This window comes from Danio aesculapii, chromosome 4 (assembly GCF_903798145.1).
Source record: "Danio aesculapii chromosome 4, fDanAes4.1, whole genome shotgun sequence".
Taxonomy (NCBI): Eukaryota; Metazoa; Chordata; class Actinopteri; order Cypriniformes; family Danionidae; genus Danio; species Danio aesculapii.
Window position 1 is genome coordinate 15,850,464 of NC_079438.1, and position 19,245 is coordinate 15,869,708.

Here is a 19,245-nt window from a genome sequence, read left to right on the forward strand (position 1 = left end):
AAATTGCAAGATGTTATTTCAGATATTCCAAATAATAGAATAATTTTTATAGCCGGTGATTTAATTGCACTCTCGATTATACTATGGATAGAAACCATGTTGAGCCTCATTTATTATCAGCAAAGACTCTCAAAACCGTAGTCCAGTATCATAAATTAGTCGATCTTTGGAGAGAAACTTTTCCAAATGATAAACAATATACATGGTTAAAAATAAATAATAATGTTATTTCTGGTGCACGACTTGATAGAATATATGTCCAAATGGGAAATAGAAATAGTTTTTTTAATAGTCCGCATTTTACCAACATGTTTTTCTGATCACTATTTTGTAGCAGTAACTATGTCTATAACACAAAGCACAGTCCAGAACAGTTATTGGCGATTTAATAATAGCCTGTTGCAAGACACTTCTTTTAAGCAATTTTTAAATATCTTCTGGAAAGAGTGGAGAGAGAGACAAACCACAGTATAAAACTTTGAGTCAGTGGTGGGACATTGACAAAGCACAGATTCAGATTTTCTGCCAACAATACACAAGAAATCTAAAAGCTGATATAAAAGAAAAAGTTAATTTCTTAGAACAACAAATTCTCTAGTTGAGCAGCTCTTTTGGTTCAAATGAAGATGGAGAGACTGTGAAGATACTTAAAAAATACAATTTAGTCTTAAAAAAACTTGCATGAAGAAAGGAGTCATAATGCATATGTACGAGGAAGAATTTACATCTAAATAGAATGGACTCATCAACAACTTTCTTTTTTCCCTGGAAAAGAAAATGTCAGAAAGAAAAGATATAAAGCATCTTAAATTAACAAATGGAAAGCAAATGCATGAAAAAAAGGAAATAAATCTCCAAGTTCTACGGTTTTATGAAGATTTGTACACTGCACAACCTTGTAACCCTGAAGCAGTTGATCAGCTATTAGAAGGACTTCCACAACTTGGAGAAGATGATAAAGCTGAACTGGAAAAAACTCTGTCCCTCCAAGAGTTAGACAAAGCTGTTCAACAACAATCTCCAGGAAAAGCACCAGGATTAGAGTTTACAAAGCCTTCTGGCCAATTATCAGACAAGAATTTGTATGCTGTGTTACTTGAGTGTTTTAAATTGGGAACTTTGCCTCTCAGCTGTAGAAGAGCTGTGGTGACTCTTTTACCTAAGAAAGGAGATCTTGGACTATTAAAAACTGGCGACCAATCTTACTGTTAGGAACGGATTACAAAATATTATCTAAAGTGTTAACCAATCGTCTTAGGGCCTCTTTAACATCAATTATTCACAAAGATCAATCGTATTGCCTTCCAAAACGATCAATTTTTGACAATCTCTTTCTTGTGCGAGATATGTATATTTAACTGACTTGCACAAACTAGATCTTGCCTAGTGTGTCTGGACCAAGAAAAGGCCTTTGACAAAGTGGACAAATACTTATTTACAGCACTTGAGAGGTTTGGCTTTGGAAAACAGATTATCTTATGGATAAGTCTTTGTATAAAGATGTCTACAGCATGTTGAAAATCATTGGAATTTTGACAAGACCCTTTCCAGTACAGAGAGGAGTAAGACAAGGCTGTAGTTTATCTGGTCTCTTGTATGCAATCTCTATTGAACCATTATTTAAAGATGTTGAGAGAGAAGTTACAAGGTCTAATTTTTCCATCTTCGAACTCTCTGTCTATACCAACAGTAAAACTGACAGCCTATGCTGACGACATTACAGTGATTATCAGATCAGAAGAGGATGTCGCAAATCTACTGTCTTGTCTCAACTTATTTCAAAACGCATCTTCTGCACAGGTTAATTGGGGAAAGACTAATACCCTGTTACTTGGCTCTTGGTTAGACCGGATTCCACCAAAGCTTCCACATCAGTGTCTCTGGAACAAAGAAGGTGTCAAAATACTTGACTGTTCTTTGGTACTGAACAATTTATGGAAAAGAATTGGGAAGGACTTATTGAGAAAATCACTGGAAGGTTACATAGATGTAAATGGAATCAAGCACAACTCTCGTACAGGGGCAGAGTTTTAGTAGTGAACAATCTTGCCTGCTTCAATGTTATAGCATCGATTGACAGTGCTGGACCCTCCTAAAGATTTTTTGTTAAAACTTCAAAAAGCCTTTGTGGACTTCTATTGGTATGGACATCATTGGCTGCCATCCGGAGTACTTTCTCTTCCTGTTAATGAAGGTGGTCAAGGTTTAATTCATTAGTCTCCAAAGTTAATGCAATGAGACTACAGACTGCCCAAAAACTGCTTTATTCTTTGAGCTAATACCGTGGGTCTTGCTCTTGAAAATTTACGAAAAAAAAAACATGATGGGGTTTGATAAACAATTTCAGAATATAGTTTGAAAGAAAAGACTGATATAAAGTTTTGTGGGTCTGTGTTCAAAGCTCAGAGCTTTTTTAAATTAGAGCAGAGGACACATTATGGCTTAATGAACCACTTTTTCATAATCCATGGTTGTATAAAAGATCAGTATGTCAAAGAAAGACATTGACAACTTTGCTTCAGCAGGAATAACTAGAGTTGGAAATTTGTTGAATTTATCAGAAAGAAAGTGGTGTTCAGCACAGGAAATCACCAGGAAAGTTAAACTATTGTAAAATAATAGCTTTTTAAATGTCAAAAAAAGTCTCTCTCTCTCTCTCTCCACACACACACACACACACACACCACACGCTCTCTCTCTCACTCTCTGTCACACACACACACAGCTGCTGACTGCTCCTGCAGAGGATTGTGGGTAAATCTCTCGTCAGTCTTCAGCTCAGTTTCACTGATGATCCAGGATAATAAAGCCTAAACCCAGGCCAGAGCGGCTCAGTGAATGTGGTCTGGACTGAGTGGATGAGGCTCATTGTGTCTCTATAGATGTTGTAGAAGATCAGAGTTCCTGCACTGTGATCCACAAACACTCCTATTCTACTGCTGAGCCGCTTCACTGGAAGACGAGTGTGTGTGTCATTGTGTGAGAATGAGAAACTGGAGGAATCACAGATCAAACTCCAGGACTGAGCATTAGATCTAAACCAAGACTCATAACCTCGTCCCTTCCTCCTGATGCTCTTATATGACACTGATATATACACATCATCTCCACTGCAGTCAGTCTCCCAGTAACAGCGTCCACACACACTCTCTCTGCACAACACCTGAGGACAATATTCAAATCTGTCTGGATGATCAGGATACGGCTGATTCTCCCTCATACGCTTCACCTCTCTGTTCTCCTCAGACAGAATTAGACGAGTGTGTGCTGTGTTTGGATCCAGTGTGAGGAAACAGACATCTGAACACAAGAACACACACATTTATAACCACAGCTGTGTGTGTGTGTGTGTGTGTGTGTGTGTGTGTGAGAGAGAGAGAGAGAGAGAGAGTGTGGTGTGTGTGTGTGTGTGAGAGAGAGAGAGAGAGTGTGTGTGTGTGTGTGTGTGTGTGCGCTTGTGTGTGTGTGAGAGAGAGCGTGTGTGTGCATGTGTACGTGTGTGTGTGTGTGTGTGTGTGTGTGCATGTGCTTGCGTGTGTGTGTGTGTGTAGTCCTACATTTGCGTGGTCCTGCTGTAATACTCATGTGTGTGTGTGTGTGTGTGTGTGTGTGTAGTCCTACATTTGCGTGGTCCTGCTGTAATCCTCGCGTCTCCTCCATGATCCAGACTGTAAACACACACAGATGGAGAGAATGAGCTGTTTAGTTTCACCCTCAGCTAATAAGCTAAAGCTAGCACTGAGCTGCTCAGCTACACGCTCCAAACTCTTCAGCTAAAACACACAACACTTGTTGGTTCCAGCCGGGATGCACAATGAATCTAACACAGTGCGTTCTTTTCCTCTGCTGTTGGTGAAGCGAGCGCAGATACTGCTCATGTTGATGGAGACACCCTGCTGCAACATTCATTTATTACAGTGATCACACTTAGCTTTGCCATCGTTCTTCAGCACATGCAGCCTTTGAGCACATGTTGCAGTCCATCTCTAAACTATGTTCAGATTATTAAAGCTGCTCGCCAGTTCCTGAGAGATTAGCAAGTGAAAAATACACACGTGTGCACAGAGAAGAGGAATCCAGATGTTGATTTTAGAACAAGAGTCTGAACATTAATCCAAGTGTCTGATTCCAGAATCTGAATCCATCTTCAATCCCCAACCCTATTCCTGACCTGATATTGGAGGATTCTTCAGCACAAATGGAGGAAGAAGTTCTCTGCTCAGCTCAAATGCTGAAACTGTACAGTGTGTCCCGTCAATGTCACAACTGAGCCAATACACTCCAACATTTACAGAGGAGATTCATTTCACACTCAATGATTTGCTCTTCATAGACATGACTGGAATACTCTACAAGCTGTATCTTCTGTCTGTCCTCACCCCATAACCCTCACAGAAAACTGAAGATCAGAAAAGAGCTTTCTAGTGTCTTTTTAAAGCCATTCAGTGGAAAAGCACAAGGCCAGTGATGCTCCACATACTTGAGTTTGTCCAGTGTGTAGTTTGGATCCTCCAGTTGTTCAGAGAGCAGCTTGACTCCTGAATCTCCTGGATGATTGTAGCTCAGATCCAGCTCTCTCAGGTGTGAGGGGTTTGAAGTCAGAGCTGAAGACAGAAAACCACAGCCTTCCTCTGTCACCATACAGCCAGACAATCTACAAACACAGCAATAGTCCACATCACACAGTTGGACAATCACACATCTCTTTGTGTTGTGAAGATGCTGACTGCTGTTTCTGCTCATGTCAACAGCAGTGATGAACACACACACACACACACACACACATCCTGATGAGCTCTCCTTATTGATCAAGCCCTTACATCAGCAAACACACTCACACACTCAACAAGGACTCAACATCATCTGTAGAACTGTATATCAATATAAATTAAATCACACCCCTGCACATTTGGGCTCCACATCTGGTAAGACTTAAGGGCTGTTCACACGGAGAGTGATGTTGAATGTTGACACCCACAGTCACAACCTGCTAAAGTTTTCAAAAAGTGAACTAAGACTGCAACTATTTGGGGAAATCTCTATAAAAGGTCTTCAAATCTGATTTAGATTTAAAGGAATTGTTTTTCATCTTTAAAATAGGATTTATTCTTGTGTTTAAAGCTTTTGTCATTACGCTACTTCAGTGTCTCAGACTCATTCACAAATGATTATTAAATGCTGGATTAATGCACAAGAGAGTTTGGCCAACACGTTTTAGACCATTTCAAAATATATTATATGTGCCGCTGTATAAGTGCACATACAGCCGCTCAGCATAATGGAGTACAGCCCATTCTGAAAATCCAGATTTTCCTCCATTTCTCAGTCAATATAGGCAGTGTATTTTGGTGCATTTAAACAAACAGATTTATTAAACAGAAATTAACACAATTAAATTCAGGCAAAATATTGCAAAAAACCCGACAAAATTTCAGCTGAATTCTTCCATTGTTTTGCTTCTCTTGATTTTTCCTCTTTTTTAATTTTGTATTTAATATTTTTCTAGAACATATACATTTGAGTGGACCAGTTTTTGGAGCTTTATCAGAAGTTATTTTGTTAGATGAGCTCCAGATTTGGCTAATCTATTGTATATCCACATATATAATAATGTAGAGCTTCCTATTTAAAATATGAATGTAAAAGAGAGATTAGAGGGGTGTACTTATATATGCTGAGCACTGTATATTGTTCACCCAGAGTGTTTACATGGTCACACAGCAAGTCATACAACAAGCATTTAGTTTGGGCTAGCTGTTGCAGATGGACATTGCTGTACACTGCCCTTGATGGGTGAGTGGGGGAGTGTCTGTTGTCTCTCCAAGTGTGAATTATTCATGACCATTGTCACTCATGCATACCGCTGAGATCACCTAAAACAAACCCAACTGTTACAGACTCGGTCCCAGTCATTCCCCTCGCTGGCCAGCAGAGGTCACCATCCCCGGACTTTTAAGCATTACACATCCATCTAAACTGATTGTGCACACACCTGAACTGAATCTAGTTAACGACCCACGCTTCCTATAGAAGCCACACTCAAACACCAGTTCATTGCGAAGTCTTGTTTAGCCCGGCCAGCATTACTGAGCGTTCTTTCCTGTCTGATCTTCTGAGAATAACCCCGGACTGTTTCTGACTCTTGAGTTGCCTTCTGCCTGCCCACGACCCTTGCTTTATACATGGACTGAACCACGCTGCCTGCCCTCGACCCAAGCCTGTCTAACGGATTCTGAACCACTCCGCCTGCCACTGATCTATGTCTGGTAAATCACTCTGTGTCAGTCAGCCGCCAGCCCCAAGACCATTATTGATTACTGTTGATGTGTGTTCACACTTTAATGCGTATTGGATGTTTGTGTTTGACTGACTAATAAATACTGCATAATGGATCCCTCCGTGTCAGTCTCCTCATTACAGAAGACTTTGCCAACAAGGATCCCGCAGCCGTACAGGTTTTGTCCCACGAAGTCACAGCTCAAGCTCAGGTATTAACCACACATCAGCAACAGTTATCATTTAACCCAGCTAACAAATGAATTGGTGAAATCACTGCAAAACCTACAAGCTGCTCCCACAGCGCAACTCACCGCCAACTACTCTCCAAGTCAACCATTTGTTGCACAGACCCAGACTGTTTCCGGGGTTCGTTTGGCATTCCCCGATAAGTTCTCAGGTAACCCAGCTAAATGCAAAGGCTTTTTACTTCAGTGCAAGCTGTTTATCGCCCAACAGCCCCACCTATTTAAGGATGAGAACGGTAAAATTGCTTTTGTATGTTCACTGCTCACGGGAAAAGCATTAGACTGGGCTACTGCAGTTTGGCCAGACAGCACCCCGATATTTCCCTCATTTAACGACTTTCTCAAACGTTTTTGCACTATGTTCGATCATCCTGAGGGTGGTCGTAATGCTGGTGAGGAGCTTTTGTGGGTTCAACAGAGAGATCGTCCTGCAGCCGAATTCGCTCTGCATTTCCGCACACTGGCAGTGCAAACGGGCTGGGCTGATGATCCTCTTAAGACACTCTACAGGAAAGCTCTTAACCCGGAACTGCAAAAGGAGATGGCATGTGATGATGGGAAAACATTGGACCAGCTCATTGAACTTTCAATCAGGTTAGACAATCTGCTTTGCACCCGTAATCCCTTGTGCTCTGTCATTCCCAGTCCTGTATCTCCTGAGAATCCCACTGAACCCATGCAACTGGGCAGAACCCGACTAACCCCCGAGGAACGTGAACGAAGACGGAGAAATCATCTATGCCTATATTGCGGTCTTTCAGGTCATACGAAAATCCTGTGTCCGCCCAAGGCCCTTCCGGTGAGTGCCACCACCGTGTTCACGACCACTAATGATGTTCTGAGTGTACCCGTTTTGTTTAAGATGTGATGAGATTGAGATCTCGACTCTGGCCATGGTCGATTCAGGAGCCGCTGGCAACTTTATTGATCACACGTTTGCCACTACCCATTCCATTCCTCTAACCTCCTGTAATTCTTCCCTAGCCATCACTGCTATAGACGGGCACCCCCTGGGGGAAGGACACATAAAATTCCGAACTCTGCCAATCTCTCTTCAAACAGGCTCTCTTCATCAAGAAAAAACTCTCCCTTCTAGTGATTGACTCTCCTCGACACACCGTTATCCTCGGGTTACCCTGGTTACAACTTCATGACCCCCAAATTTCCTGGAAAAATGGTGAGATCGCAAAATGGAGCAATAATTGCTTTAACCAGTGTCTACACTCTGTCCTCCCTGTCCAGATTAACACCATTGCCAGTACTGAAGACCCCGAATTATGTCAAGTCCCTGAAGCTTATCACGATCTCATCGAAGCCTTTAACAAACAGAAAGCTACTAAGCTCCCGCTCCATCGCGAGTATGATTGTGCCATTGAGCTACTGCCAGGTACAACGGCCCCTCGTGGTCGGATTTTTCCCCTCTCTCAACCAGAAACTGAAGCCATGAATACTTACATCTCTGAGGAGCTGGAGAAAGGCTTCATACGACCATCCACTTCACCTGCTTCAGCCGGGTTTTTCTTCGTTAAGAAGAAAGACGGTAGTCTACGCCCCTGCATCGACTAGAGGACTGAATGAAATTACTGTCAAGTACCGCTACCCCTTACCATTAGTTCCAGCAGCCCTTGAACAACTCCGCTCAGCCCAATACTTTACAAATTGGATCTCCGCAGTGCTTACAATCTCGTCCGTATCGACAGGGGGACGAATGGAAAACCGGGTTCTCTACCGTAAATGGCCACTATGAATACCTCGTTATGCCCTTCGGCCTAGCTAACAGTCCTTCCGTGTTCCAGGCCTTCATAAATGAGATATTTAGAGACATGCTCAATCAGTGGGTCATCGTATACATCGACGACATCCTTATATACTCCAATTCCTTACCTGAACATATCCAGCATGTCAGAGCTGTTTTAAAACGTCTGATTCAACACCAGCTGTATGCCAAGATCTCTAAATGTGAGTTCCATCAAACCTGCATCTCATTTCTGGGCTATATCATCAGTCCCGAGGGAGTCGCCATGGATCAGCAGAAGGTCGACTCCGTCACGCAATGGCCACAACCTGAGACCATCCGACAGCTACAACGTTTCCTGGGGTTTGCCAACTTTTACAGACGGTTTATCAGAAACTTCAGTACAGAGCAGCTCCCCTTACAGCCATGGTCAAAGCCAACAACGCTCGTCTGAAGTGGAATCCAGACGCCATTAGAGCATTCAACCAACTCAAGTCCCGTTTCTCAACCGCACCCATCCTGTGTCATCCTGATCCTAATCAACCATTTGTGGTAGATCGATGCATCCAACACGGGTATTGGAGCCATTCTGTCCCAGAGATCCCAAACCACGAATAAACTCCATCCCTGTGCCTTTTATTCCCGTAAGCCAACCCAGCTGAGAGAAATTATGACGTTGGCAATCGCAAACTCCTAGCCATGAAAGCAGCTTTGGAGGAGTGGAGACATTGGCTTGAGGGCGCTAAACACCCATTCACCGTTATTACAGACCACAAAAACCTCGAATATATCCGGTCCTGCAAGAGATTAAACCCTAGACAAGCAAGGTGGGCTCTATTCTTTACTCGCTTCGACTTCAAAGTCACCTACATCCCCGGTTCCAAGAATGTCAAGGCGGACGCTCTCTCTCGCCTTTCGGATGAAGAAACATTGGCTGAGGATGTCGAGCCAGTCTTGAAGGATCCCTTAATCCTAGCACCCATTCAATGGGATATGAGAATGAAATCATTCAGGCATCTGAACAAAACCCTACTCCGCAGGCATGTCCCGAGAACAGAATCTTTGTTTCCTGTTGCTTCGTGAAAAACTTATTGCTGAAGTCCACAACCATCCCAGTTCCGGTCACCCAGGCAGCAAGCTACAGTTAACTAATCCAGTCCCGCTACTGGTGGTCATCTATCAATAAAGATGTGATCAATTTCATTAACAAATGCTCTTCCTTCAGATGGCTAAACAATCCCGTCACCGTCCAGCCGGGCTGCTTCAACCCCTAGAGGTCCCACGTCGTCCCTGGTCACACATAGCCATTGATTTCATACCGATTTACCTCAGTCCCAAGGGAATACCACCATACTTACCGTTGTTGATCGTTTCTCTAAGGCTTGTCGACCTAGCCATACCCAAGCTGCCGACAGCTCTGGAGACGGCAGAACTACTATGTGAATGTGTATTCCGCTACTATGGTCTACCTGAAGACATCGTCTCAGATCGAGGTCCCCAATTTACCTCCCGATTGTGGTCTGCATTCTTCAAGAACCTCCAGGTCAACATCAGTCTAACTTCAGGCTATCACCCACAGTCCAACGGACAAACGGAACGCCCCAATCAGGAGATCGGTCGATTCCTGCGCACCTATTGTCACTCCAACCAGGCGGAGTGGAACAAATTTCTCATGTGGGCAGAATACGCGCAGAACTCTCTGAGAGTCATCTACAGGTCTGACTCCCTTTCAATGTGTACTTGGTTTTCAACCCCCTATTTCCCTGGTCTGGTGAAACTTCCGAACTCCCAGCCGTCGAGACTTGGTTCAAGAAATGTGAGGAGGTATGGAACGCAGCTCACACCCATCTAGCGCATGCCATCCGAAGATTCAAAGAACAGGCTGATCGGCATCGTCCTGGTCCCACGTATTCCCCAGGACAGTGGGTGTGGCTATCTGCTCGAGATCTTCGCCGAAACTACCCTGCAAGAAACTCAGCCCTAGGTACGTGGGTCCTTTCCAAATAGAAAGACAAATCTCTCCTGTTTCCTTTCGACTGACACTTCCTAACCATTATTGTATCTCTCCACATTCCATGTCTCTCTGCTCAAGCCTGCTGTTGGTCCAGCCGAGGTGGATAGGGGGTGGCAGCCGGTGAACAGGGTCCCCCGCCTATCATGATCGACGGAGAGGAGGCTTATCGGATCCACGAGATCCTGAGATCCAGACGCCGGGACGGACAACTACAGTACCTTATCGACTGGAAGTACGGCCCGGAGGAAAGATCTTGGATCAACCGTAAGGACATTCTCGACCCAACTCTGGTGAATGAGTTCCACTTACAACACCCGGAAATGCCGGCCCCTCGCCCCCGTGGAAGACCCCGGCATAGCGATTCTTCTCACTTCAGGAGCCGTTCGTTGGAGGGGGGCTCTGTTACCGACTTGGTCCCAGTCATTCCCCTCGCCAGCAGAGGTCACCATCCCCGGACTTTTAAGCATTACATCATCCATCTAAACTGATTGTGCACACACCTGAACTGAATCTAGTTAACGACCCACGCTTCCTATATAAGCCACACTGAAACACCAGTTCATTGCGAAGTCTTGTTTAGCCCCGGCCAGCATTACTGAGCGTTCTTTCCTGTCTGATCTTCTGAGAATAACCCCGGACTGTTTCTGACTGAGTTGCCCTCGACCCAAGCCTGTCTAACGGATTCTGAACCACTCCGCCTGCCACTGATCTATGCCTGGTAAATCACTCTGTGTCAGTCAGCCGCCAGCCCCAAGACCATTATTGATTACTGTTGATGTGTGTTCACACTTTAGTGTGTATTGGATGTTTGTGTTTGACTGTGACTAATAAATACTGCATAATGGATCCCTCCGTGTCAGTCTCCTCGTTACACCAACAAATCCTAGATCATTTGTAATGTTTTCTTTGAATGAGAGAACAGAATCATTTTCACATAATTGTGCAGTAAATATTCCAGCCTACAAGACTGCTTACTCTAAAGTCTTGTTCAGGCACATTCAGTCTGCTTTTTGGACCTTATTTCAGCTATTGTTTCCTCTAAAACCTACTAACCACACATAATATTTATTTCTAAAAAAACACAAGCATGTACACCAATTTCTCACATATATTGTAGCACAGTTTGTGCTGAATACAAATAAAAATACATGTTGGCCAGTACTATGAAAGAAGTAGCTGAATAAGCACAAATGTCAGGCTATGTCAACATCTCAGTGATCCCAAAATCACCTTAGACCCCTGAGGATTAACTACAGGTATAGTATGAGCAGTGTGAAACATAATTACTGATCAACCATAATTCCTGTTATCTGGGGTTTAGTATCACCCAGGGTTAACATGTTCAAGCATGAAAAGCCCTATGAAACTGTCTGACTGTAGTTATTGTAGAGTGGAGAATCATTTACCTCAGTATCTCCAGTTTACAGTGTTGACTCTTCAGTCCATCAGAGAGAAGCTTCACTCCTGAATCCTGCAGGTCATTGTACTCAGGTCCAGCTCTCTCAGGACACAGTTTGAGGATTGTAGAGCTGAAGACAAACTCTCACAGCACTGAACAGTGAGATTACAGCCCTGTAGCCTGTGTAGAGAACAAACACAATATGTATGTGTTGATCTGGTGTGTTTAATAGTCTGAAGCATGTATGAATGTAGTGACTGGTTTAACTTCACTAATTAGTGAGCACATCTGGTGATTTTAGCTTTAAACAGTATTAATGTCTAAAACACAATTAAATGCTTCCTTCAGATGCTCCAATAGCCCAACTCTTCATTAAACACCTAACACTGCAAGACAGGAATACTTTTTAAACTGTTTCATTTATTAATATTTTAATGAACAAACTAATAACAATAATTTTCTGTAGCATCTTTAAAAGTTGCATCTCAAAGCCCTTTACAGAATAAAGTGAAACAGATGGGTATATAACAAAAATACAGAAATTAAATAATAAAACACGGAGAAAACATGTAAACTCCACACAGAAATGTCAACTTGGCCAGGTAAAGATATGAACCAGTGACATTCTTGTTATGAGGCCACGATGCTTACCACTGGGCCTCTGTGCCGCCCTGTCAAGGCAAAGGGAGGAGTAGGGGTTGGAGGGGTGGAGTTTTCAAAGCGAAGGCGGCTAAGGTAAGATACTCTGGTTATTATAGTGATTTAGGAATTATCTGATGGTGGATCCAATGCATTAGCAGTCAATCATAAGCACATGCTCCTCTCATAATTAGTTAATAAACTTCATTTAAATACACAGATTCTGTGCATCACAGTGTATTAGCGATTCCTTCTATACACAATTGTTAATTTTCCACAATTAAAGGGCACCTACGGTGAAAAACACCCTGTTCCTTTTTTTTTCCAAATTTAACAACATAAAAACGGTGGACCAATTGGAGCGGTTTTCAGATTGATCGCAACTTTACGTAGGAGAGCGGTCCCCCCGCCCACCAATATTGATTGACAGCTGCGCGCATTAACATGTCCGGTAGTCACGTGTATAATCATATCAACAAGACAGGATGAGCGCAAGGGAGCCGGAATAAAAGGTGTGTTCAGTTCGCTAGGATCATCAATCATCATCAAACGTGATCAAGAGTGAGTTTCACAAGTTTAAAATGTTTTAAAACAGAGCACGTGTGTAATGAATTACAGCGATTCACTTCAGATGCACTTAATCAGCACAGCCGTGTGTCAGAACAATTATAAAGGAAGACGCTTCAATCGCGGTTTGTGGACGTTAAATCAGGTTTATTTTGTACATTAATATAACAGATATCCATACAGCAGTGGAGATTACCAGTATCATGTCACATATGCGTGCAAAACGAGTGCAAAGCTTAACACACTCTCTCTCTCTCTCTGTTTGTGCGTCCTCGTGTCTGAGCTGTGTGTGTGTGTCTGCGTGTCTGAGCTAAGTGTGTGTTTCCGTGTCTGAGCTATGGTGTGCGTGTATGTCTGCGCTACGTGTGTGTGTATGTGTGTGCGCTATGTTTGTGTCCTTGCTGTGTGTATGCGTGAACTTTGTAACGACAATGTGTGAGCAACTCCACAAAAAATGCATCAAATACTGATTGTTAAAGTTCTTACTGTAGTATTTCTCACACTCGTTACGTGAGATCTGCTTCCTGAGGCAGCCGAGGGCGGCGATTGCTGACAGGCACGTGGGAACGGCGGGCTGGGAGGACTAGCCTTAAAGGGCCAGTACAGAAAAACAGCAAAACCTTTTTTCCAGCTATAATATAGACACTTCAAACAGCTATATAAATAATCTGATGGGTGTTTTGAGCTGAAACTTTACAGACACATTCTGAGGACACAAAAGACTTATATTAAATATGAAAAAAGGGTTAACCTATGTGCCCTTTAAAGTATTCAGTTTTTCCTATAATACGAGCAGTCAGATATATGAAGTGTTTTAATTTTAACAGCAAATTTTGATTTAGTTTTAGTTGTATTTCAGCCTTCTGAATCATTTTAGGTTTAGTCGACTACATTTGATCAGATTTTAGTGACTAAATCTACTCTAGAGTTAGATGACTAAAATATTTTGCTTTAATTTAAGAGTATTTTAATTAAATATTGTAAACATTTATTTATACAAAATGTTCTATCTTAAAATGAAATAAAACCGTCTCATTAAAATATGGAATATAGCTTTTCTATTGAAGATCTAAAATTAGATATGCATTGTTTATTTATATCATAAGTAATATGTTAAATGTGTCAGCAATCAATACACATATAAGAACAGTCTCCATCTGAAAATGCAGGAGTCTGCAATTATTCAGCAAACCCTTTATTAACAAGGTAAACTACCAGTATTTTTGACCAGTTGCTGAACAGTTTCAAGCCATTAAATTTTTGAAAAGGTTTAAAATAGTTTAAGTCTTTGCAATGTCAGTGTACAGCAATAGTTATAGCAGTGTATAGATTTACTGTTGGTGCTGCAGTGCATGGTGCTCAGCTATAGCACTGAGTCAATAAGTAGAGTAATGACCAAGCAGCAACCTCCCACTCTCCCTCGTGAAGCCAATACAGAAGTAACTGAAACTGCAATTCATGGAAATCCTGCTAGTCCTGGCTCCATATAGAGCAGATTTCTATTGAGCCCACTGTTAAAATGGCCGACTTTACAGCAGGAAAAAAAGGTGTTTACAAAAACAAATACAAAGAACCATTTTGGTTCATCTGGCTAATATTACCCTTCATGGCAACTGTGAGGGGGTGAATTTTTTTATAACTCATCCGTTTAGTTTATTAGGTTATATTAAGTCTGCATAATTAAGGGCGTGGCCACTTGAGTGACAGCTAGGTCTCCCTGGTCGCTGTCTCGTCACCTCAGCTGATTCCGGCTGATTAGCCGCTGAACTCGATGTATTTTTGTGTTGTTTATGTGGCTTACACAGTCAGTCGCCTTTTGGAATTATTTCCTACAAGTATCAGATGATATGGCATGCTGTGTGCACTTCACAAACCGTTCACGTGGCCTCCGTTTCCCAGGTGAGTGAAATTATTTACTTGCATACCATCTCTAAATGTGTTTGTTTTATTAAGATCATTCATCATTTATAATGTTCTTTAGATGTAATGCATCCAGAATCTGACAGATTAATTAGCTGTAGGCTCTAGAACAGTCATCTGAAGCGTTGTCATACAGTGTTATGCTGGAGTTAATCAATAGTCTTGCATTTACTAACACAGACTATATCTGAGAGGTTTGGAGGAAATTCACACTTTCCCCCTGTAGAAATACATCTTAAGAGCAATGTTCAGTGGCTCAATGTGTTACAGCGGTGTTTTTAAAAGACTAAACCCTTTATTGATATAGTGTACAGCCAAGCACATGTGGTCAGAACACAAACCAGTTTGTAATAATTTGCCTCTACATGTTAGAGTTTTAACTCGTTCTGTTTTAAAATCTAGTCTGAAAACTCATTTCACTCTTTGACATTAAACCATATGAGAGTCTTGTGTCCTTTATTTGTCCTTCGTTTTAAATGGAGCATGATTGTACAACACTTGTTGTCTTAAAAGCGCTTTATAAATAAACATTGACTTGACTTGACATTGAATTAATAATCCCGCTTGCTTTTTGAGCACTGTTGAGCGAGTTCTTAAACACCTGTGATTGGCCATTGTGTTCCTCAACAGAAATGATGATGCTGAATGGCTGCGTTTATCACAGCTGATCCATGACAGATGCAGTGGTGAAAACTCGTTCTACAGACAGCCTGGATCCACAAGTATCACTCTGATAACTTTACAGCTTTCATTTCTCCCTGAGCAGCAAAAAGACTTTAAGACTACAAGACAGTGATTGTGCACGGTTATCTGCTTTCTAAAGTAGTTGGAGCTTTTAATTACTCGTGCTCATCCCTCACCTCATCTACAATGACAAAGTGCATATGAGATAAACTACATCAGTATGTAACAACCAGTTATGATCTATTACTGAACAGATGCCGAACTGTTTTGACACCCTTATGGTGTACATCAGGAAAAGAGTTACTTCAATTCTGAAAATGCAGCTTCATGCAGTTTATTCAGTAAAACATTTAAATAGATTTGTCTTTTTTATTCTGAGTCAACACATAGACATAATCATATAATCATTATCAATGTGTAGATATGAATAAAATCACATCCTTGGAAATGTTTGTTTATTCTTCTTCAGCCAATCTACTGAAAGGGGCTCCACATATGGTAACACAATATGTAACTGTTTGTGTGACATTGCTGAGTGGAGAATCATTTACCTCAGTGTCTCCAGTTTACAGTGTGACTCTTCAGTCCATCAGAGAGAAGCTTCACTCCTGAATCCTGCAGGTCATTGTTACTCAGGTCCAGCTCTCTCAGGACACAGTTTGACGATTGTAGAGCTGAAGACAAACTCTCACAGGACTGAACAGTGAGTTTACATCCCTGTAGCCTGTGTAGAGAAAAAACACAATATGTATGTGTGATCTGGTGTGTTTAATAGTCTGAAGCACATCTGACTGTGGTGACTGGTTTAACTTCACCAATTAGTGAGCACATCTGGTGATTTGAGCTTTTAATAGGATTTAGGTTTATGCAACAAAAGTAAATGGCTTCCTTCAGATGTGAATAGATGAAGAAATATTTTTATCAAAAGACGAGAAGATCATACACAAAGGTCCACAGATGACAGACAATAAAACACATGAACAAACTAAATAATAATAATTTCCTTTAGCACATTTAAAAGCTGCATATCAACAGACAAAAGAAAGCAAACAGAGATACAGAATATAGAAATTAAATACAATTTAGAAGTGCCAGTGATAAGGACTGCCTCACCTGTGAATGCTAAATTTAAGGACACATTATATCTCTGTGCTCCAGCTGTTTATCCTGATCCACAGGATCTGCCCTGGTTTACTGTCCAGTAGTCCCTGCCTTGGCTTTGTCCTTCTTCCTGTTCACCTGTCTGTCAGTTTCCCCCTCACCATCTGTCCTGTACCCTGTCATGGTTTCATTTACCTGCCTCTTCCCCATCACCCTTGTTCACTGTAGCACCTCCAGCTTGCTGAACTCACTTTTGTTTTGTGTTTTCCTCTGAGGATCATCTGGAATCTTCTCCTAGAAGGGAGCTATGTCATGGTCCTGGTTGGCCTGTCCTGGTACTGTTGTTTTATCTGTGTGTGTCTGTGTCAGTGAGTGCGTTTACATGGACACAGAGTTGGGCAAGCTACTAGAAAAATGTAGTGAGCTAAGCTATTAGCTACTCTACTTAAAATGTAGCTTAACTACACTAAAAGCTACCCCCTGGGAACTGTAGCAAGCTAAGCTAAAAGCTACTTGGCAAAAGAGGCTTAGCTACATCTGAACTATTTTTGCTAATTTAATTTTTAAATCAAAGCAACTTAAATCCAAGTCAATCACATCTTAGTGATCAATAAAACTGTCAATGAAACATATGAGGCAGAATAGTTCAGTTCAGTTATTTACTGTAAATAATATGCTGTACTAAACAGAAACACATTATAGTATATAACAGCTAAAACAATAGAATAACACCAGGTGTTACACATTTAAAATACTATAGTCATTAATAGTTAAGGGAAAATATTGGAAAAGCATTATATATTATATATATATATAATATATATATATATATATATATAATATATATACACAATAAAGTGTTTTTATTTTTTGAGCACAGCATCAGGAATTAAGTTATTGCATCTTAACATGTACTCCTGGAGGTATGGTCATGAGGAAATAAGTCCTCTCCCTCAGTCATCTTTCCATCAAGCAAGTTTCATCAGAGGTGGCAGTAATGCACCAAAACGCACCAAAGCAGCACCAAAGCAGCTCATGTAAACGCCTTAATCTTATTATTGTCTTAATTAGATTAAGGCAAATAACTCCATTACTGATGTCCATGTAAACGTAGTCAGTGTTACCTGATAATTATCAACATAGAGATGGGTCAAAATAGACAGAATGGAGAAAAACAACATCAGTGTGATCATTCCACTCTTACCAGAAAGGACTTTTAAGGTGCTGTATCATTTTATAGCTGACTTGTGTGCAATTTCCGTTAATAGACCATGTAGTTTACTGGCTTATTTGCTGCTTCTTAAGAGATAGTTCACCTAAACATTTACTTACCCTTAAGTGGTTCCAAACCTTTATGATCTTTTTATTCTGCTTAACAGAAAATAGTTTTTTATGACAGCTGAAAACCATTAGCCATTGACCTACATGGTAGGAAAAACAACTGGTGTAAGTCAATGGTTACAGGCTTCTTTCTACAGGCATCTTCTTTTATGTTTAACAGGAGAAACAAAGTTTGAGAAAGGTTTATAACCCCTTAAGGGCGAGTAAAATTTGTACATTTTTTTTGGGTAAACTATCCCTTAAACAACCACTGCCAAAACATTAATCTAAACGTTATTAAAAACACTAAAATATTAAATAAGAAACAATTATTAATGTATTTTCAAGTGCAGATGATATCACTATTGTTCATGGTTATTAACATGATATACTATTATTTAATTTGAGATAGAAGCACTTTGACTTACTGAGCTCTTTTGGAGGATTTGATGACTGCTGATAGTCTGATGAGACACTCGTCTGATCTCTGGAATTTCTGAAGCTCAAACTCCTCCAGCTCCTCCTCTGAGGTCAACAACACAAAGACCAGAGCAGACCACTGGGCAGGTGAAAGGTCAGCAGATGACAGACTTCCTCTACTGAGGTGAGACTGAATCTCTTTCAGCAGAGTTTGGTCGTTCAGTTCATTCAGACAGTAAAACAGATTGATGGATCTCTCTGGAGACAGATTTCCCTCAAGTTTCTGCTTGATGTATGCAATTATTTCCTCTTGCTCTGGTCTCTGTCATCCTGCTGTGTCAACAGGCCTCGTAAGAGTTGTCGATTGGACTGGAATGACAGACCGAGAAGGAAGCGAAGGTAAAGGTCCAGATGTCCATTCTCACTTTTTAGAGCCTTGTCCACAGCAGTCTTCAGCAAATTCCTCATAGATTTCTACTTTTTTCTGCTTGTTTCTTGTCGCTGTCTCGAAACAGATGTTGATAAAGCGCTGCAATGAACTCTTGAATGCTCAAGTGAAGAAAGCAGACATGGTACCAAGAATGATTCCCGTCTCCTCCTTGAAGATCTGGGTGCACATGCCTGAGTACACAGATGCCTTATAGACGTCAATGCCACAGTCTTTCAGATCGCTCTCATAGAAGATCACATTGTTTCTTTCCAGCTGCTGGAAGGCCAGTTTCCCCAGTGAAAGGATGAGGTTTGGATCCCAGGAGACATCTGGTGTGTTTTCTCCATCATACTTTCTTCTGCTCTGCTGGATCTGAAAGCGGAGAAAGTGTGTGTACATCTGTGTCAGAGTCTTGGGAGATTCCTGCAGTGTTTCAGCATTAGCCCTGTGTTTCAGTTCAGTATTTCTGTTCTCCTTCAAAATGTTCTGGAG

General features: G+C 41.4%; 1 protein-coding gene across 1 annotated transcript; it reads right to left on the reverse strand.

Annotated features, from left to right (window-relative positions):
- Positions 1-2,700: 2,700 nt before the first annotated feature.
- LOC130222188 (tripartite motif-containing protein 16-like) lies at positions 2,701-18,785 on the reverse strand. Its single transcript, XM_056454825.1, has 5 exons — positions 18,332-18,785; positions 11,680-11,852; positions 4,481-4,654; positions 3,622-3,668; positions 2,701-3,300 (listed from the first exon to the last, which is right to left on the reverse strand). Exons 3-5 carry the CDS (start codon positions 4,639-4,641, stop codon positions 2,774-2,776), a joined length of 735 nt encoding a protein of 244 aa, XP_056310800.1. The 5' UTR covers positions 4,642-4,654; positions 11,680-11,852; positions 18,332-18,785; the 3' UTR covers positions 2,701-2,773.
- Between the last annotated feature and the right edge of the window lie 460 nt (positions 18,786-19,245).

Coding starts and splice junctions, on each gene's coding strand:
- LOC130222188 (XM_056454825.1), bottom strand. CDS start 4,641: ATGGTGACAGAGGAAGGCTGTGGTTTTCTGTCTTCAGCTCTGACTTCA. Junction 3,669..4,480: donor TACACACTGGACAAACTCAA/GTATGTGGAGCA, acceptor GTGTGTTTACAG/TCTGGATCATGGAGGAGACG. Junction 3,301..3,621: donor TACAGCAGGACCACGCAAAT/GTAGGACTACAC, acceptor TCTTGTGTTCAG/ATGTCTGTTTCCTCACACTG.